The sequence below is a fragment of the Scyliorhinus canicula genome, chromosome 12, assembly GCF_902713615.1.
Source record: "Scyliorhinus canicula chromosome 12, sScyCan1.1, whole genome shotgun sequence".
In the NCBI taxonomy this organism is placed as follows: Eukaryota; Metazoa; Chordata; class Chondrichthyes; order Carcharhiniformes; family Scyliorhinidae; genus Scyliorhinus; species Scyliorhinus canicula.
Window position 1 is genome coordinate 17,829,231 of NC_052157.1, and position 22,271 is coordinate 17,851,501.

The 22,271-nt window shown below is 46.6% G+C and overlaps 1 protein-coding gene across 4 annotated transcripts in view; it reads right to left on the bottom strand.

Moving 5' to 3' along the window:
* mrps11 (mitochondrial ribosomal protein S11) overlaps positions 1-22,254 on the bottom strand; it is a 39,840-nt gene extending 17,586 nt beyond the window's left edge. For 2 of the 4 annotated variants that reach the window (XM_038812920.1, XM_038812919.1), the window contains exons 1-4: positions 22,084-22,254; positions 19,388-19,513; positions 14,917-15,015; positions 1,049-1,178 (exon numbers count right to left, since the gene is read on the bottom strand). In XM_038812920.1, the coding sequence (XP_038668848.1) occupies positions 1,049-1,178; positions 14,917-15,015; positions 19,388-19,513; positions 22,084-22,148 (420 nt within the window). In that variant the 5' untranslated portion in view covers positions 22,149-22,254. Of the gene's footprint in view, positions 1-1,024; positions 1,179-14,916; positions 15,016-19,387; positions 19,514-22,083 lie in introns of all 4 variants that reach the window. The other 2 variants (XM_038812918.1, XM_038812921.1) reach the window with 1 other exon arrangement.
* Between the last annotated feature and the right edge of the window lie 17 nt (positions 22,255-22,271).

Genomic DNA, 22,271 nt, shown 5'->3' on the forward strand with positions numbered 1-22,271 from the left:
CATCCAACAGAACCCCTCCAAAGTTAATGGAGTTAATATCCACATAATGCATTTTGAAAATCACCCATTTTTAACTGTGTGGATTCTGCACACCCATCAACATTTGCTTTACAACGAGTTCAGGGTAGTCTGATGACCACAGCCCCACCAAACAGGGCCACGGAAAACAAAATTGGGACATAATATTTTGAAAAAATACTGGTACAAGGACCACGTCTTTCCATTTCTGCAAAGTAGAAAATCACAGGCTGAGGAGCACAAGGTTAAAAGCCCAAGGCAAATGTTCTAATCAATGGCTTGGTAGTTCCCCACAGACAGAATCAAAGGTATAGTTAAAGGATCAAGTTGGCAGAAACCATCAATTATTACTGAGACCCAATCTGCATCAATCAGGAAACTGGATGGAGACTATTTACAGCTACACTGAATGGGTAAGGGAAAGAGCAATTTCTACTGGTGAATCTATGTGCTCAACAAGGCAAGGCTGTTAGCACTGAGGAATGGAGCCAGTATCAACATAAAATGCTTCCTGGTGAGGCAGAGAATCCTTTAGATGCAGAGTATAAAGCTCCCTCTACACTGCTCGATCAAAGTCTCCCATGGCAATGATATTCTAATGCCAAAATCACAGATCAATCCTTATTACACCAGCGTACATTTCCATTTTTCACACCGGCCATGTTCTTGGCTTCTCTACAATCATCAGCTGAATGTCAAGTTGGAGGCAGTTTAGTCTCCAGTGGGACCATGTCTATTATTAACTAGGTTGTGGCTGCCCAAACTCATTTAATGTAGAACCCATACAGCCAGCAGAGAGAGAAAACTATCAGAGTTTGGTTTGGTTGGATTCTTCAGCTGAAAGGCGATGGTTTTAAAATCACTGTGCACTGGAGGCCCTAAGAGGAGTTTAATGAATCATGAAAATGGGCATTAGTGCAGCCAAAAAAAAGGCAATGCAACCCTAATCTAGGTCCGTGTTGAAACAGAGAGCCAATGCATGAACATGTTTAAACTAAGCATTTACATTGGAAAAATCAAGCTGCTTTACCACTGCTGCTGAAATGCCGGCAGTCTGTGCTGCAATTGGGGTCCCCTTCTTGGCATTCTTAAACCCTTCTGTACCACATGAAGTTCGCACCATGCTTTGCCCCTCCTGGGTAGTAACCTGAATGTGTGTGCTTAGAAAAAACAAGAGCCTGTGAGTGTCAGAAAGAAAAGGGGTGGCGGAGAAAAAATAATTGGAAATCTTTCAGTTAGTTACACATTTCTTTTAATTTGTGTTCACTGCATTTAAGAATGTTCCTGCAAATATAATTTAAACTGGAACAATCCCAAGTCAAATGCAGTACAGTCAAAAGCAGACTAATGATTGTTTCATTCTGTCCAGGCCCAGTAGAGCCCCTTATTCCATGCAGGTAAAGTGCCTCAAACCCAGTCATCAGAACACCAGACATTTTCAGAATGTGGCATACATCAATTTTAATTGAGCAAAATTTAAAAAAACTTAGTTGGACAATTCAGCTAGGTACTACATTGGTGTGATGCGACACCGGATTAGTTATCCACTTTGGCACTTGTGCGCCAGTGTGTTCCTGCGCCCAAGCGAACCTTGAACCCAGCTGATTCAACTTGGCCCAAACTGCTCACTTTCTGGCCTGCCCGAGCCAAAATCTGGTAAGGTCTGTAATCAGAGGAGCGGTACGGGGGTGCAGTGGTTATCACTGCTGCCTCATGGCATCGAGGAGCCGTGTTCAATCCCGGCCCCAGCTTGTACATTCTACCCGTGTCTCACACCCACCACCCAAAGATGTGCAGGGTAGGTGGATAGGCCAAGCTAAATTGCCCCTTAATTGGAAAATAAATAAAAAATAAAAATATCTGAAATCCGGCATTCTCAGTCCCGGGTTACTGGTTTTGAGACACTAAACCTGTACTACTTTCTGGCATTTTTCACAAACCGTACACTAGGACTTCTCTGAGCAACATTGCTAATTACTTTTAAATTAGCAATAATTTAGTGCTGTTGGTACATTACCCATGGATAATGGATTGAGACGATTCTGATGTTGTTTCAGCCAATAGAAGAGACCTCGAACTTGAGAGTTTGTGCTGTATTTAAACTTAGAAGTCAAACCAGCACCAAACTCACTCCTCCACCCAATCCTCCCCTTGGAAGGATATACCAATTATTTTTCTAAACTACAACAAAAATCTGTATTTATACAATGCATTCGGTAGTTAAAAACAAAATCACTCTACCCAAGACAGTTTAAAAAGGCAGAATCAAAATCTGCTTGTCACCACAAGGAAGGATATACAAAGTGGGATGATCAAAACTCGTTCAAAAAGATTAATTTCAAGAAGGGTCTTAAGGAGGACTGAGATTTGAAAAGACAACGAGAGGGCGCACGGTAGCACAGTGGTTAGCAATGCAGGCTCACAGCTCCAGGGTCCCAGGTTTGATTTGCGGCTTGGGTCACTGTCTGTGCGGAGAATGCACGTTCTCCCCGTGTCTGCGTGGGTTTCCTCCGGGGGCTCCAGTTTCCTCCCACAGTCCAAAGATGTGCAGGTTAGGTGGATTGGCCATGCTAAATTGTCCTTAGTGTCCAAAAAGGTTAGGTGTAGTTACGGGGACAAGGTGGAGGCGTGGGCTTAAGTAGGGTGCTCTTTCTAAGGGCCGGTGCAGACTCAATGAGCCAAGTGGCCTCCTTCTGTACTATAAATTCTATGATACCAATGATACCTTTAGGGAGGGAATTCCAGAACTTGGGTCTATTGCTGAAATGAAAGACATGTTACCGAAGTTTTACCTCTCGCACTCATCAGGGCAAATGCAAAAATGTCAAATTTCAAACAATCACAACAATTTATTCTACAGAAGGAAAGGTGCTGATTAGTTGGAAAGTAGACTGATTGGCTGAGGCATTGTATGAGAAAGCAATGGGGAACAATCGGCATCCTGAGCTTCCGGGTCAATCAAAATAGACGCAAATCTTGAACATATGCCTACTGTTTACAGAGAACAGGTCCCAATGTATTAATGTACGTTGCTTCTTAGGTTTATGTGGCTGTAGCCCCATCTGCTAATAATGAAATTGAGAAAAGTCAGGATGCACAAGATTTAGAACAATAGAGATTTTGGGAGGGAATTGTAGGGTTGAAGGACGTTAGAGCTAGTGAGGGATGAGGCTGGATTGGATTGGATTTGTTGATTGTCACGTGTACCAAGGCACAGTGAAAAGTATTTTTCTGCGAGCAGCTCCTCAGATCATTAAGTACATGAAAAGAAAAGGAAATAAAAGAAAATACAGAATAGGGCAACACAAGATACACAATCTAAATACATAACACCAGAATCGGGTGAAGAATACAGGGTGTAGTGTTAATCAGGTCAGTCCATAAGAGGGTCTTTTAGAAGTCTGGTAACAGTGGGGAAGAAGCTGTTTTTGACTCTGTGCGTGTTCTCAGACTTTTGTATCTCCTGCCCAATGGGAGAAGTTGGAAGAGTGAGTAAGCCGGGTGGGAGGGGTCTTTGACAATGCTACCCGCTTTCCCCAGGCAGCGGGAGGTATAGATGGAGTCAATGGATGGGAGGCAGGTTTGTGCGATGGACTGGGCTGCGTTCACGACTCTCTGAAATTTCTTGCGGTCCTGGGCAGACCAGTTGCCATACCAGCCTGTGATACAGCCAGATAGGATGCTTTCTACAGTGCATCTGTAAAAGTTGGTAAGCGTTAATGTGGACATGCCGAATTTCCTTAGTTTCCTGAGGAAGTGTAGACGCTGTTGTGCTTTCTTGGTGGTAACATTGACGTGGGTGGACCAGGACAGATTTTTGGAGATGTGTACCCCTAGCAATTTGCAACTGCTAACCATCTCCACCTCGGCCCTGTTGATGCTGACAGGGGTGTGTACAGTACTTTGCTTTCTGAAGTCAATGCCCAGCTCTTTAGTTTTGCTGGCATTGAGGGAGAGATTGTTGTTGTTGCACCACTCCACTAGGTTCTCTATCTCCCTCCTGTTCTCTGTCCCGTCGTTATTCGAGATCCGGCCCACTATGGTCGTATCATCAGCAAACTTGTAGATGGAGTTGGAACCAAATTTTGCCACACAGTCATGTGTGTACAGGGAGTATAGTAGGGGGCTAAGCGTGCAGTATTGTGGGGTCCCTGTATTGAGTACTATTGTGGAGGAGGTGTTGTTGTTTATTCTTACTGATTGTGGTCTGTGGGTTAGAGGATCCAGTTGCAGAGTGAGGAGCCAAGTCCTAGGTTTTGGAGCCTTGATATGAGCCTGGCTGGGATTATGGTGTTGAAGGCGGAGCTGTAGTGAATAAATAGGAGTCTGATGTCAGAGTCCTTCTTGTCGAGATGCTCTAGGGATGAGTGTAGGGCCAGGGAGATGGCGTCTGCTGAGGACCGGTTGCGGCGGTATGTGAATTGCAGTGGATCAAGGCATTCTGGGAGTATGGAGGTGATACGCTTCATGACCAACCTCTCGAAGGACTTCATTACGACTGAGGTCAGGGCCACCAGACGGTAGTCATAAGCACGTTGCCTGGTTTCCCTCGCTATGAAGCAATTTAAACGTGAACATGGGAACTTTAAGTTTGAGGTGTTGGGGCACTTGGAGCCACTGGTGATTAGTAAGAATTGGAGTGAGTGTGGGGTGAGTGGGGTGGTACCAGATCAGGTATGGCCAGCAAAGTTCTGGATAAATCGAAGTTTATGAGTAGTGACTAATTGAATGACAGAAGGCTTCAATGGCAGCTAATATTTTGAAGGAGGAAGTAGGCAGTATTTTAGATGAAGGTAATATAGATTTTGAAACTCAGCTAGGGTCAAACAGGGTGTTGTCTGAGAACAATGTAGTGGTTCCGATACAGTAGTTGGGGAGCAATTCCAATTGGTGGAGAAGATACAAAGTTGGGGTGGGGACCCAATATGATGACTGTTGTCTTCCCAATACCTAGTTAGGAAAGACTAGCATATCCAAGACTGGATAATGCTAAGGCAGTGGAAGGTTGAGAGAGAAGGTGGCAAAAAAAAAAGAGTTCAGTGTTGCCAGCATACAGGTAAAAGCTGATCCTATGTCTGTGGATGATAGCGCCAATGGGGAGGCAAGTAGATAATAATTATAATCTTTATTGTCACAAGTAGGCTTACAATAACACTGCAATGAAGCTACTGTGAAAAGCCCCGAGTCGCCACATTCCAGCACCTGTTCGGGTAATTCAGAATGTCCAAATTACCTGTCCAAATTAGATGTGGAAAAGGTAGGGCCAAGCACAAATTCTTTAGGACTGCCCAGGTAATGATGTAGGAGTGGGAAGACAAAACTTTACCAGAGTTGTCCTGGATACAATCAGAAAGGTAATAGAACTAAGCAAAGGCAAAGTGGACAATGGAGTGGAGGCTTTCGAAGCTGGTGGAGTGGTGAAGGAAAATGCAAAAGGATAATAAACTATGATCACAGTCACAGGGAATGTATTTTATGACTTTGTTTCTCAGTCCTTTGGTGATGAGGCTGACATAGAAATCTAATTGGAGAGATCCAAACAGGGCATCATGGGAAAGATGAGCACAAATTCAGGAGGTGACTGCACATTCAAGAAGTTTGGCGAACAAAAAGAGGTGGAGGATGGGACAGCAAAATTGCTGAAAGGACACAGGGATCAAGAATGGTTTTGTGAGCCGGAGACTGATGAAGGTGGTTTTAAATGGGAGGGGAACAGTACCTGATGAGAAGAAACCATTCACTGTCAGACAAAAAGAAGGCCATAAGAAAAGCAGTTCAAAGGGAATGGGTTAAAGGTGCAGGAGATGAGTCACATGATGAAACAAACTCAGAGAGGAGATTGGAAAAGACTTGTGTTTATCCAGCATTTTTCAGAGCCAGCAAACATCTCATAGTGCTTTGCCTCCGGTGAAATATTTTTGAAGTGTAGTTACTATTAAAATGTACTAAACACAGCCAATTTGTGTACTGAAAGCTACCACCAACAGAAATAAACTAATAACCAGACAATCTCTTTTTGGTGATGTTGATTGAAGTGTAAATATTGGCTAAGATACTGAGGATAACTCCCTTGGTGACCTTCGATATAGTGCCACAGAATTTATATGTTCACCCGAGAGTGTAGATGGGATCTTATCTCATATGAGAGATGGCACACTGGAGTGCAGCACCCTCTCAATACAGCACTGGAGTGTCAGCCTCGATTTTTGTACTGATGTCCTGGAGTGGACTTAAACTCAAAGCCATATGACTTCGAGATGAGGCTTCTACCACCGAGCCACAGGAGAGAAACTAGAGAGTTGTGGGTTCAGGGTGAGGACAGATTGTACCCTGGAGGAAGATTTGGATTCCTAGGCAAAAGAAAAGGGAAGTAGAAAAATTGTTAACTTTAAGATCATAAAATAATAATCGCCAAACCGTAACATAGTTTTGCTTTGGTTAATGAGTTATCGGTATTTTCAGAAAATTAACGTACAATATTCTGAATGTATTGATTTAATTTTAAAAAAACAAAAGCTAATAGGTTTTTCAAGACCTCAGGTATTGCTGTTGCTTTATATATTTTTTATAGATCGAATTCTGAAATGTAATGCTTTCTGCATCAACCACTTTGAATGAATTATTGATTTAATTGAAACCTTCACTCTCGTGAAAGACACTGTTGACACTGAAGCATCACCAACTTTAAGATTGCAGCTGACCATTCTGATTAATTTATTGCCAAATATTTTTCCTCTATCAAACATAGATACATAGAAGATAGGAGCAGAGGAGCCTGCTCCGCCATTCATCACGATCATGGCTGATCATCCAACTCAATAGCCTAATCCTGCTTTCTCCCCATAGCCTTTGATCCCATTCTCTCCAAGTGCTATATCCAGCCGCCTCTTGAATATATTCAAAGTTTTAGCATCAACTACTTCCCGTGGTAATGAATTCCACAGGCTCCCCACTCTGTGTGTGAAGAAGTGTCTCCTTATCTCTGTCCCAAATGGTTTACCCTGAATCCTCAGGCTGTGACCCCTGGTTCTGGACACACCTATCATTGGTAACATCTTCCCTGCATCTACCCTGTCTAGTCCTGTTAGAATTTTATACGTCTCTATGAGATCCCCCCCCTCATTCTTCTGAACTCCAGCGAGAACAATCCCAACCTAGTCGATCTCTCCTCATTTGACAGTCCTGCCATCCCTGGAATCAGTCTGATAAACCTTTGCTGCACTCCCTCGTGAGCAAGAACATCCTTCCTCAGAGAAGGAGACCAAAACTACACACAATACTCCAAATGTGGCCTCACCAAGGCACTGTACAATTGCAGCAACATATCCCTGCTTCTATACTCAAAACCTCTTGCAATGAAGGCCAACATACCATTAGCCTTCTTTACCACCTGCTGCACCTGCATGCTTATCTTCAGCGAATCGTGCACAAGGACACCCAGGTCCCGCTACACACTCCCCTCTCCCAATTTACAGTCATTCAGGTAGTAATCTGCCTTCCTGTTTTTGCTTCCAAAATGAATAACCTCACACTTATCCAAATTATACTGCATCTGCCATTGGTTTGTCCACTCGCCCAAACTGTCCAGATCTTGCTGTAGGGTCCCTGCATCCTTGTCACAATTCACCCTCCCACTTAATTTGGTATCACCTGAAAACTTTGAGATGTTACATTTTGTTCCCTCATCCAAATCATTAATATATATTGTGAACTGCCAAGAGGCGAACATGGGCCGGGGGCGGGCCCAAGAAGGGTTATGATTGACCGGTGCGCGCAGGGGGGATGGGGGGGGTGGGGGGTGGGGGGTGGGGCGCTGTGTGCCCCCCAACCAGGCTGATCACCAGGAATGTCAGAGGACTAAACGGGCCAGTCAAACGGGCACGTGTGATCGTGCACTTGTGGGCTCTACAGGCGGACGTAATTATGCTGCAGGAGACACATTTGAAAGTGTCTGACCAGATTAGACTAAGGAAGAGCTGGATCAGCCAGGTTTTCCACTCAGGCTTGGACTCTAAGTCCAGGAGGGTAGCAATTATGATCAATAAGCGGGTTCAATTTGAGGCGGAGGGCGTAGTCGCAGACGGCGGGGGCAGATTCCTTATGGCAAGGGGCAAGCTGGAGGGGAGGAGAGTGGTGCTGGTGAATATATATGCTCCGAATTGGGACGACGCTGACTTTATTAAAAGAGTGTTGGGGAAAATCCCAGACCTAGACTCACGCAAGTTGATTATTGGAGAGTGGGGGGGGAGACGGACTTCAATACGGTCCTCGACCCGGGTCTAGGCCGGTCATGTCCCAGAACGGGTAGGCTCCCAGCAATGGCAAGGGAGCTGAAAGGGTTCATGAAGCAAATGGGGGCAGTAGACCCATGGAGAGCCTACAGGAAGGGGATATTCGTTTTACTCACATGTCCACAGAGTATACTCTAGGATCGATTTCTTTATCATGAGCAGGGACTGTATAAGGGAGGTAAAAAATACGGAATACACGGCGATCACTATTTCGGACCATGCCCCACATTGGGTGGACCTGCAGGTCTGCAGGGAGAATTATCAACGCCGCAATGGAGGTTAGATGTAGGATTGCTGGCGGAGGAGGGGATATGTGAGAGACTGCGGAAGTATATGCAAAATTACCTGCAGGTGAACGATACGGGGGAGGTTTCAGCAGTGACCCTGTGGGAGGCGCTGAAGGCAGTAGCGAGGGGGGAGCTGATCTCAATTCGGGCTCACAGGGATAGGACGGACAGAGCAGAAATGGATAGATTGGTTAAGGAGATCCAACGGATAGACGAGGAGCATGCGGGGTCCCCGGGGGAGGACCTACTCAGGGAGAGACGGAGACTGCAGGAGGAACTGGGAGTGCTATCCACGAGTAGAGCCGTGGAACAACTTAGGAAGGCAAGGGGAGTGGTGTATGAGCATGGGGAGAAGGCTAGCAGATTGCTAGCGCAGCAACTCAGGAGGACGGAGGCGGCCAGGGAAGTAAGTAGGGTGGTGGTCGGGAAGGGGAGCAGAGTGGGGGACCCACCAGGACTGAATAAGGTGTTTCGGTACTTTTATAGTAAGCTCTACACTTCAGAACCCCCGGAGGAGCCGGAGAAGATGAGGCGGTTCCTGGATGGACTAACCTTCCCAAAAGTGGGCAGGGGACTAGTGGACGGGCTGGGGGCCCCGATTAGAGTGGAGGAGGTACTGGGGGGCCTAAAGGCCATGCAGTCAGGTAAAGCCCCGGGACCGGATGGATACCCGGTAGAGTTCTACAAAAAGTTCTCGGAGATAGTGGGGCCGGTGCTGATCAGGGTTTTTAATGAGGTGAGGGACAGAGGGACCCTACCTCCGACGATGTCGCAGGCCACCATCACGCTGATATTAAAGCGGGACAAGGATCTGGAATCCTGCGGATCATACAGGCCAATCTCCCTGATTAATGTGGACGCCAAGGTCCTGGCGATTAGAATTGAGGACTGTGTACCGGAGGTGATTGGGGACGACCAAACAGTATTTGTTAAAGGCAGACAGCTGGCAGCCAACTTGAGAAGATTGCTTAATTTGATTATGATGCCCCCGACGGGCAAGGAGGTAGAGATAGTGGTGGCAATGGACGCTGAGAAGGCCTTTGACCGCGTGGAGTGGGACTATTTGTGGGAGGTACTCGGACGGTTTGGGTTCGGGGAGGGACTGGTTAATTGGGTCAGACTATTGTACCAGGCCCCAAAAGCTAGCGTAAGGACGAACAGGACGACGTCAGACAATTTCAGATTACATCGCGGGACCAGACAGGGATGCCTACTCGCCCCGTTGCTGTTCGCGCTGGCCATAGAACCGTTGGCGATTGCTCTGAGAGCTGCAAAGGGGTGGAAGGGAATGACTGGGGTGGTGAGCACAAGGTCTCTATGCGGACGACCTGCTCCTGTACGTGTCAGACCCACTGGCCGGGATGAACAATATACTGGAAACACTGAGAAAGTTTGGCCGGTTCTCAGGGTACAAATTAAATATGTCCAAGAGTGACATGTTTGTAGTGCAGGCAAGGGGCCAGGAGAATAGGCTGAAGGAGCTGCCATTTAAGCTGGTTGGGGAAAGTTTCCGATACTTGAGAGTACAGGTGGTACGAGACTGGGGCAGGTTGCATAAGTTAAATTTGATGAGAGTGGTGGAACAAATGAAGAGGGAGTTTCGGAGATAGGATGCACTCACGCTATCACTTGCGGGGTCGGTGCAGACGGTAAAGATGACAATCCTCCCAAGATTCCTGTTCATTTTTCAGTGCCTCCCGATCTTTATCCCACGGTCCTTCTTCAAAAGGACCAGCAAAATCATTATGAGCTTTGACTGCGCGGGAAAATCCCCACGAGTAAGGAAGGCGATGCTGGAAAGGAACCGCAGCGAGGGGGGACTGGCGTTGCCGAATCTGATCAACTATTACTGGGCGGCTAACATAGCCATGATAGGGAAATGGATGATGGGTACAGGGTCTATTTGGGAGCGGGTGGAGGCGGCTTCGTGCAGGGGCACCAGCTTGGCAGCCCTGGTCACGCCTCCCCTACCGCTTTCGCCGGCCAGGTACTCCACCAGCCCGGTAGTGGGGGCGGCCCTGCGGATATGGGGCCAGTGGAGGAAACATGTAGGGAAGGTGGGTGCATCGGTCTGGGCTCCAATATGTGATAACCATCGATTCGCTCCCGGGAACATGGATGGAGGGTTTCGAACATGGCGGCGGGCGGGGGTGAGAAGGGTGGGTGATATCTTCCTGGAGGGGAGCTTTGCAAGCTTGAGGGCGTTGGAGGAGAAATTTGGGCTGGTATGGGGAAATGACTTTAGTTATTTACAGGTACGGGACTTATACGCAGACAGGTCCCATCCTTCCCACGCCTCCCGCCAATAGGGATCCAGGACAGAATATTCTCTAGAGGAGAAGGAGGAGAGGGTAGAGTCTCGGATATCTACAAGGTGCTCATGAAGGGGAATAATCCCAGACGGAGGAACTGAAACTCAAATGGGAGGAGGAACTCGACGGGGAGATGGAGGACGGGGTATGGGCGGAAGCCCTGAGTAGGGTAAACTCAACCGCAACTTTGCCAGGCTCAGCCTGATTCAATTTAAGGTCATTCACCGGGCCCACATGACGGTGGCTCGGATGAGCAAATTCATTGGGGTAGAGGACAAGTGCGCTAGATGCGCGGGAGGATCAGCGAACACGTACACATGTTTTGGGCATGCCCTAAGCTTAGGGGTTACTGGGAGGGATTTGCGGGTGTCATGTCCCGGGTACTGAAAACAAGGGTGGTGATGAGTCCAGAGGTGGCAATTTTCGGGGTTTCGGAAGACCCGGGAGTCCAGGAGGAGAAAGAGGCCGATGTTCTGGCCTTTGCTTCCCTGATAGCCCGGCGACGAATACCGTTAGCATGGAGGGACTCAAAACCCCGAAGACCGAACTATGGCTTTCGGACATGTCGAGTTTTCTGGGTAGAGAAAAAATCAAGTTCACCTTGAGGGGATCTGTACTGGGGTTCACCCAAAGGTAGCAACCATACATCGACTTCTTCGCGGGAGATTGAACGTCGGCGGGGGGGTTACAGTCAGAGGGATAAATAGGCGGGTAGTGTTTATAGGAGAGGAGCGGTTATGTGCACTGTGGTTTGGTCGAAGTGTTGGTTTCCGTTGTTGTTTGCATATTTCTGTAATCTGTAACTGTTCACAATGCCAAAAAATAACTCAATAAAATTGTTTGTTTAAAAAAATATAAATATATTGTGAATAGCTGGGGTCCCAGCACCGATCCCTGTGGTACCCCACTGGTTACTGCCTGCCATTTTTAAAAGGACCCATTAATCTCTACTCTTTGTTTCCTCTCTGTCAACTAGTTTTCTATCCACCTCAATACATTTCCCCCAATCCCATGCGCTTTAATTTTGCAAAATAATCTCTTATGCTGGACTTTGTCAAACGCCTTCTGAAAGTCCAAATATACCAGATCGACTGGTTCCCCCTTGTCAACTGTACTGGTTATCTCTTCAAAGAATTCCAACAGATTTGTCAAGCATGATTTTCCCTTCATAAATCCATGCTGACTCTGACTGATCCTGCCACTGCTTTCTAAATTAAATGTTCTGCTATAAAGTCCTTGATAATGGATTCAAGCATTTCCCCGATGTTCGGCTTACTGGTCTATAATTCCCTGCTTTCTCTCTACCTCCCTTTTTGAATATCGGAGTGACGCGAGTTACCCTCCAATTTGCAGGGACAGTTCCAGAGTCTATAGAATCCTGGAAGATGACCACCAATGCATCAACTATTTCCAGAGCCACCTCCTTAAGCACTCTGGGATGCAGATTCTCAGGCCCTGGGGATTTATCCACCTTCAATCCCATCAATTTCCCAGCACCATTTCTCTACTAATGTTGATCTCCCTCAGTTCTTCCCTCTCACTAAACCTTTCATTCTCCAACATTTCTGGGATCTGATTTGTATCATTTGTGAAGACAGAACCAAAGTATGTATTTAATTGCTCAGCCATTTCTTTGTCCCTTATTACGCATCCCGCTGATTCTGTCTGCAATGGGCCTACTTTTCTCTTTACCAATCTCTTTCTCTTCACAGATCTGCAGAAACTCTTAGTGTCAGTCTTTATGTTCCCTGCAAGCTTCCTTTCGTACTGTACTTTCCCCTTCTTAATCAATCCCTTCGCCCTTTTCTGAATTCTAAACTGCTCCCAATCCACAGACCTATTATTTTTCTTGGCCAATCTGTATGCTTCTTCCTTGGATTGGATACTATTTCTAATTTCCTTTGTAAGCCATGGATTGGCCCACTTACCCCCTTTGCTTTTGTGCCAGACAGGAATGAACAGTTGCTGTAGTTCCTCCATGTGTTCCTTGAATGTTTACCATTGTCTATCCACTGTTATCCCTTTAAGTAACTCTCCCCAATCTATCAAGACAAACTCACGCCTCATAGCCTCATAGTTCCCTTTATTAAGATTCAGCACCCTAGTCTCCGAATCAACTACTTCACTCTCCACCTTGATAAAAAGTTCTATCATGTTATGGTCGCTCATCCCCAAGAAGTCACGTACAGCCAGATTGGCAATAATTCCCTTCTCATTACACAGTACCCAGCCTAAGGTGGCCTGCTCTCTTGTTGGTTCCTCCACATATTGGTCAAGAAAACCATCCCGTATACACTCCAGGAATTCCTCCTCTACGGCATTGTGGATAATTTCATTTGCCCAATCTATGTAAAGATTAAAATCACCCATGATCACCGATATTCCCTTATTACATGCATCATTCATTTCTTGTTTAATGCCATTCCCAACCTCACCAGTGCAGTTTGGGGGTCTATATATGACACCCACTGTTTTTTGTCCCTTGGTATTTCTCAACTCTACCCATACAGATTCCACATTGTCAGAGCTAATATCCTTTCTCACTATTGTGTTAATTTCCTCTTTAACCAGCAGTGCCACATCATCACCTTTTCTTTTATGCCTGTCCTTCCTAAATACTGAGAACCCTGGGAATTCAGTTCCCATGCCTGTTCACCCTGCAGCCATGTCTCCGTAATCCCAATGATATCATACCCATTTATATCTATCTGCACAATTAGTTCATCCACTTTATTGCAAATGCTCCGTGCATAAAGGCACAGAGCCTTTAAGTTTGTTTTTTTCACAATGCTTACCTTGCTCACAATATTATTCTCTACTGCCCTGTTTGAATTTTCTCCTTGGTTTCTCCACCTATCACTTTTCTTCTTCACTTTTCTACCTTTTGCTTTTGTCCTTGCTCCCTCTTTCTCTGACTCCTTGCGTAGGTTCCCACCCCCCTGGCATTTTAGTTTAAACCCTCCACAACCGCTCTAGCAAATAGCCCCCTTAGGACATCAGTTACAGTCCTGCTCAGGTGTAACCCGTCCAGTTTGTACAGGTCCCACCTCCCCCAGAACCGGTCCTAATGCCCCAGGAATCTGAAACCCTCCCCCCTGACACCATCTCTTCAGCCACGTATTCATCCTATATATCTTGTCATTTCTTCTCTGACTAGCACGTGGCACCGGTAGTAATCCTGAGATCACTACCTTTGAGGTCCGATGTCTTAACTTCCTTCCTAGCTCCCTGTATTCTGCCTTTGGGACCTCATCCCTCCTGAAGGCACTGACTGGTGCTCGAGCAAGTGGCCATTTCTGTTTTACATGGACACAGTGTCCCAAAGCCATTTGATAACACGATCAATCAAAACCAAGCCCAATCTTGTCCACAATAGACATTCACATATGTATTTTAGCTGATGAGGTTATCTTATGAGAAAAACTAGAGCACGTTGGGCTTGGAGTCATTGGGCTTTAGAAGAATGAGAGGTGATCTTTTTGAAACATATAGGATTCTGAGAGGACTTGACAGGTGGATGCTGTGAGGATGTTTCCTCTTGTGGGGTGTCTAAAACTACGAGATATTGTTTAAAAATTGGTGGTTTCCCATTTAAGACGGAGATAAGGAGAGATTTCTTCTCTTAAGGGGTCATTAAACCGGGGAATTCTCTGCCCGAGAGGAGTGGGAAGGCCAGGTCATTGAATATACACAAGGCTGAGTTAGATTGATTTCTGTTCAACGAGGGAGTTCAGGGTTATGGTGGTCAGACAGGAAAGTGGAGTTGAAGCCACAATCAGATCAGCTATGATCTTATTGACCAGCAGAGCAAACCTGAGGGGCCGAATGGTCTACTCTCGCTCCTAAGTCTCGTATATTACAGCAGGAAGCAATGGATCAGCAGTTAACTAACTTTCTCCTGTTTCTTCATTTGGAAAAGTGATTCCAATTATAGTGCCCTAACCGTTATTTGCCTCAGATTAGCTAATACTGTATTTGTCATTGTACATTACTGCACCAGTTACTTACTTATTATATGTTGCCTTGATGTGCACTATATGTAGATCTTCATACTTTTTGTTTCCCCAGCGCAAATGACTCTCTTGTCCCGGCATTGGAGGTAGGATACTGTGGGCAACCACGAATAATAATAAAATAATAATTCCACACTAATAATAAAACCTGCATTTAAAATCACTTTTTAAAAAAATATTTTTATTCTCCTCCTTTTTCACATTTTCTCCCAAATTTACACCCACCAACAATAAACAATAATCAGTAACGAATGCAATGTCAATCCCCATATCAATGACAACAATCCCATCCTCCCACCAAACCCCCAAACATTAGCCCGCATGTTAACATAAACAAATGACAAAAAGGAATCAGAAATCGCCCATAGTCACCATTAACACACGCAGCCCCTCTCCCCCAATCCTCCCAACACCCCCCCCACCAATGTTCAACGTAATCCAATTCTCGAAAGTGCATAATGAATAACAGCCATGAATTGTAGAACCCCTCCATCCTTCCCCTCAGTTCAAATTTGACCTTCTCAAGAGTCAAGAATTCCAGCAGGTCCTCCCTCCACGCCAGGGCACAGGATGGAGAGGTTGATCTCCATCCCAACAGATCAGCCTTCGGGCAATCAACGAGGCGAAGGCTACAACATCTGCCTCCGCACCCGTTTCCAACCCCGGCTGGTCCAACACCCCGAATATGGCCTCCCAAGGGCTGGGGTCCAGTTTCACATGCACCACTTTAGAGATTACCTTAAAAACCTCCTTCCAGTAATCCTCCAGCTTCGGACAGGACCAAAACATATGAACGTGATTCACGCCCCCTCCCCCTCCACCCCGCTACGTTCACACACATCTTCTACCCCCTCAAAGAGCCAGTTCATCCTCGCCCTTTTGAGGTGTGCTCTATATACCACCTTCAGCTGTATCAGCCCCAACCTCGCGCACAAGGTGGAGGTGTTCACCCTCCGGAGCACATCACACCAGAATCCCTCCTCCATACCCTCTCCCACCTCTTACATAGAATTTACAGTGCAGAAGGAGGCCATTTGGCCCATCGAGTCTGCACCGGCTCTTGGAAAGAGCACCCTACCCCCTACCCAAGGTCAACACCTCCACCTTATCCCCATAACTCAGTAACCCCACCTAACACTAAGGGCAATTTTGGACATGAAGGGCAATTTATCATGGCCAAACCACCTAACCCGCACATCTTTGGACTGTGGGAGGAAACCGGAGGACCCGGAGGAAACCCACGCACACACAGGGAGGATGTGCAGACTCCGCACAGACAGTGACCCAAGCCGGAATCGAACCTGGGACCCTGGAGCTGTGAAGCGATTGTGCTATCCACAATGCTACCATGCTGCCCATAACACTCCCACTTTGCCTTGATCCCATCCAGTGGCGCATTTTCCTCTTCCAAAATAGCCCCTTAAACCATCGACACTACCCCCTTTTCCAGTCCACCTGAATCTGCACCTCCTCCATCAATGTGGAGGCCGGCTCTGCTGGGAAGCTCTGTATCTCCTTTCTGGCAAAGTCTCAAACCTGCAAGTATCGAAATATTTCCCCCTGCTCCAGCCCATACTTCGCTCCCAGTTCCTTTAATCCTGCAAACCGACCCCCAAAGAAACAAATCATTTAGTGTCCTAAATCCTTTCATGCTGGCGAGACTACCTCCAAATTCTCAACAAAGCTATTACTACCGGACTCCCTGAATATTTCCCCGGGGCCGTCGGGACCGGCGCTGTTGCTAATGCCTTCAATCCCGACCCCCTACAAGCAATGTCATTACTTTTATCAATATCCAGTTCTATGAAATGCAGTGTTGAGTGATCTGCTCTACTTACAAAGACCACTGAGGATCAGCATCTTTCCTTGTCCTTCATGGTGAAACCCGTTGGCCTGAGAAACTTCAACATTCAGTACCATAGAATTCTTACAGCGCAGAAGGAGGCCATTCGGCCCATCAGGTTTGCACCGACCCTCCGAAAGAGCACCCCACCCAGGCCTATACACCTAACTTCCACATCTTTGGATACTAAGGGGAAATTTAGCATGGCCAATCCACCTAAAGCACATATCTGGACTGTGGGTGAAAATTGGAGAAAACCCATGCAGACACAGGGAGAATGTGCAAACTCCACACAGACAGTCACCCAAGGCTGGAATTGAACCCAGGTCCTTAGAGTTGAAAGGCAGCAGTGTGCCACCATGCCACCCCATTTTTGACTATGACCAAGTTTTGCCTGTTTAATTGCAGTTATTTGAATCTTCTGATCTTTCCAGTAGCTGACATGCTGTGAAGAATCTGTAAGCATGAAGTGAATGAGAGTTCTATGACACTCACCATAAAGCCAGGTGGAAAAGGTGAGAGTGAGTCACACAATACCAATTTGAGCTAAATTGTCCCATCAGCACAGAATGGTTCTGCTCTATGCTTACAAGATGTAACAGCAAATTCCTTATTCTGTTCTTCCCAAATATCCTCATCTTAAGGAATTGATTCCTGCTGGAGTAGTGTTTCACAGGTAACCTTCTGATTCCTAATGTAGCTGATCATTCTCCATTCTAGCAGCTTGGCTAAATGAAAGCACATTTACTTAAATGGTAAGTAAACGGAGCTGTGAAACAAATTAGCCATGATTAAATTGAATGGCAGAGAACGCTCAAGGGGCCAAATGGATTACTCCCAATTCCTGGCACACTCATCTCTGAATCAGAATCCCACAGCTGAACTTAACCATATAAGCTGTACTTATGGAGAAGCTGAATTATTAGAGGTACTGTCTTCTGGAGGAAACTTTAAATCAGGCTGAACTGCCTGTTCAGGCAAATATTAAAGATTTTACGGCACATTTCAACAGATGTGCAGGGAGTTCTCTCTGTTCCGTGGGAAACATTTCCCCCTTACCAAATGTCACCCAAGCAGATTAACTGGTCATTATCCTGTTCTGTTTGGAAGATCTTGCTGTGTACAATTTTGATTGCTGTGATTGCCCACGAAACAGTGATGACAGTTCAAAAGTAATGTGTCAGCTATAAAGCAATTTGGTATACTCTCAGCACAGAATATAAAGACCAACTCTTTCTTCTTTAGAAAGTGAATATCCGCAAGCCATTTGAACAAGGGAGCAATCAGAGTAGAGTCCAATCCTTTTCTCACTCAATGTCACATTCAAAAAAGGGGTGATACAAAGTGAGCCTGGCTAATTTTTCTGCTCTCGGGTCTGGAAAGCAACTGTTGTGCTGCCTGCTACAGATCTACAATTGTACAGCATTGAATGGAGGGGATCTGAAAAAGCTCTGTACAATTCCAGACAGGAACACATGAGCACTTTAAGAGCAGTTCAAAGCCAGACTGAGCATTTTGAAAAGACTGCGTGAACCAGTCCAATTTCTAACACGCAAACAGGATCTGATACCATCTGAAAAGCCAGGACATTTTGCTTGCGGCCTTTATCAAGACCCCGGGTGAGATTCTCCCTATGGGAGACTCTGTTCTCCCGCTGGAGGAAAATTGCAACCAATTTACAATCCCCTGGGAGCGTAAATCAGGAAGCAATTCTGCATCCTTAAGTGTGCAGCATTCCTGTAATTTTGAGTGGGCAGCCCGATAGCGAAGTCCTATGGCTGGCCAACCCCGCACAGCAGTCCCCTACCCCCAGATTGCCTGAGTGACTCCCCCCTGCCCCAAGTACAGGGGTGACCGGACCACCCCCCTCCCCCAGGACTCCCTTAATGTAGGGAGACCCCCCCAGGTTCCCCCTGAATAGGGAAATGCCCCCTCGCCTCCGCCAGAGACCCCCACCTGAAGAGTGACTACCCCCCCAGACCCTCTGAATAGGGAGATTCCCCCCCACTAGGGGCCAAGTAACTAGAGGGACCACCCACAGAGACCCCCTAATTAGAGGACCCCCCCCCCCCACCCCCCAGCCCCCCTACAAAGACCCTCTGACTAAAGGGACCCACCACGGAGACCCACTAACGAAAGGGACAAGGGGAGTTATCCCCTTGGCCAACTGCGAGCCCACCATGAAATGCTCACGTTTAGTGAGACCTGTTTTAAACCCCTTCCACCTGATTTGTGGCCCTGTCGACTGGAGAATCACCTGGGGCCAGAGATTCGGGTGCTGGGCCCGCTAAATGGATGCAAATGGGTCATTTACATCCTACCGCTGGAACACAGGCATGGAACTCGATCCTGTGATGGGTCAGAGCATCGGAAACAAATCGGCACCCACCGATGCCCGACGCCGATTTTACAATTCTCCCTCCCATCGGAAAATGTACTTCAGGTGTCCCAGGATGGAGAATTCACCCACCTGTCTGAGAAAACAGGATATTGCAGTTTATTTTTCAAACATCAGAATTTCTGGATGGCCATCTTGAAATTGAACTGTCAGGTTCAAAATTAGACATTTGGTTCCCCAAATATCAAGTTTAAAACAGTGCAGCTGATAAAGGAAGTGAATTACCTGAAATCTTCTGAATGCCTGGTATGTGTTAGCTCTGTAGAGTTGCTCTCCTCTGCTACCTCTTGTAGCTTCTGTGAACCTGTGTGTACCAGACGGCACTGGGTCTCCACGGAACTAAAATGAGAACTGGGAGAAGGAAACATAAGACAAGTTAGCATGAATATAAATGAAACTCCACACAGTAAAGATTTAAGCAAAGAAAATAGATTGAATTTACTTAAATTCCTGCATTATTCAGAAATCACACCATCGCATTTTCAGGGTGAAGCTTTACCCCATCTCTATGCTCCTACTCTACCAGACTCCAGGATTCAAACCTACTACTTTGCTTAAAGACATGTCGGTCAAACATTGTCCTTCTTTATATCGGTCCTGAAAACTGCTGCATTATCAAAGGTGCTGCCTTTTTGGAAAGATCTTGGATAAGACTGGTTTCTTCAACACCAATGCCTGCAAATTCCTCTCCAAGTTACAGGTTCGATTCCCACTTGGGTCACTGTCTGTGCGCGGTCTGCACGTTCTCCCCATGTCTGCATGGGTTTCCTCCGGGGTGCTGCGGTTTCCTCCCACAAGTCTCGAAAGATGTGCTTGTTAGGTGAATTGGACATTCTGAATTCTCTCTTTACTTGAACAGGCGTCGTAGTGTAGCGACTATGGGATTTTCACAGTAACTTAATTGCAATGTTAATGCAAGCCTACTTGTGGCGCTAATAAAGATTATTATCCTGACTTGGAACTATATCACCGTCCCTTCACTGTCACTGTAGCAAATTCCTGGGATTCCCTTCCTAACACCAACCGCTATGGGTTTACCTACAACACCTGAATGGCAGTGGTTTAAGAAGACGGCTCACCACCACCATCTTAGGGTCAATTAGAGATGGACAACAAATGCTAGCCTAGTGAATGATGCCCCCGACCATGAAATAATTAAAAACGTGTATTAACGATGTTGTAGCTCAATTATTAGCAGAAAAGGGAGGGTCTCCATGTTTTGGCCAGCATTCCTTCTCAAACATCATCAAAACCAAATTAATCGGTCATTTAATAACTACTTGCAATAGTTTGCATTTTTTTGAATTAAGAATAAGGAAATTTGAGCCAGAAGATTAGAGGGGTTGGCCAAAGGATTGGTCAGAGATAAGCTGGAGAAAGGCAAGAGCTTCAGAGACCAAGGACGAAATTCTCCGACCCTCCGCAGGGTCGGAGAATCACCTGGGGCCAGAGATTAGGGTGCTAGGCCCGCTAAGTGGATGCAAATGCAATGTTTGCATTCGTGTCAAGAGTGCGAGAATACAAGAGCAGGGATGTACTTCTGAGGCTGTGTAGCCATCTAACATGGCCACCTGCAAAGGACCATGGAAATTATGGCCAACCCAGGACTCAGACAGATACACAGCCTATGTGTATCTAAAACACAGGTAACCAGACCTGACCAAAACCCCCACTCGTTTACGTTTCAATGACCAATTTTCCCAGGACAATAGAACTCCAATTAAGCAACCGGTACAGCCACAGACTGATCGGCACCCCTCCCCTTACTCAGAAAGCACAACTGCCAAGGTCAATGACCGCTAAGGACCCGCTGAAATCAAAGAGAGTGATCAGAGTTCTGTCGAATTATTGGGTCCAAGGTTAAGGACCGTCCCAAAGAGAGCGCAGCCATGTGTTCTGTCTCTCTTGGATCTGGTCTGTGCCACCCAATTGCAGCAGGAACAGCCAGTTAAGTTCAAGACCAACGATTGCTATCTGACGGACAAGCCCAGCAGAAACGCTTTCATTGAACAAGCCAAGTGAAATCCAGATAAAGGCCTTTATCCATTTGCACAGGGCCGGTCGCCCTGAAGTTATGTATAGGTTATCGTAGCTGAGAGGTGTAGTTTAACTCGTAGTAGATATTGTGTTTGCAATTTGAGATAGCTCTTGTGTATGTAAATAAACCATCTTTTGAACTAACTAAGTGGTTGTGTGGTCATTTGATCGATACAAGGGAAAGGCTTGTGATTCACCGAGATAAATAAATAGAGCAACAGCTGTATAAGGCTCTGGTCAGACCCTGTTTGGAGCATTGTGAGCTGTTTTGGGCCCTGTATCTAAGGAAGGATGTGCAGGCCTTGGAAAGAGTCCAGAGGATATTTACAAGAATGATCCCTGGAGGAATAAAGAGCCTTGCCGTATGAGAAACGGTTGAGGACTCTGGGTCTGTACTCGTAGGAGTTCAGAAGGATGAGGGGGGATCTTATTGAAACTTACAGGATATTGGGTGGCCTGGATAGAGTGGACGTGGATGGGATGTTTCCACTTATAGGAAAAACTAGAACTAGAGGACACCATCTCAGACTTTAAAACAGAGATGAGGAGGCACAAATTCAGCCCGAGGGTGGTGAATCTGTGGAACTCTTTGCCGCAGAAGGCTGTGGAGGCCAAATCACTGAGTGTCTTTAAGATATACATAGGTTTTTGAGAAGGCAGGAGGTTCGGGATGAGAAAAATATCAGCCATGATTGAATGGCGGGGCGGACTCGATAGGCTGAGTGGCCCAATTCTGCCCCTAAGTCTCATGGCGAAAGGAGCTGATTTGGGATTGAGGGCAGGCGACCTTCCTCTTGACCAAGTGGAACTCAATGGGGAGGCTGCGGTCCCCATGGAAACGCGGCCTAGCAGCCGCCCGCACAGAGTGAGGCGCCTCCACTCACCAGCCGCCCGGAGCCTGCAGCAGCCCCCGGCCCAGCCACCTCAACACACTCCGTGCCCCCAACATCGTTAATACAGGGGTGCGCGCACTATCCGGTCGGGCTGCAGGCCCACTTTCCTCAGGCTAGGCCCACCAGACCCTGCTCCCGTCAACACCTCGTGGGGGGGGGGGGGGGGGGGGGTCTGCCAC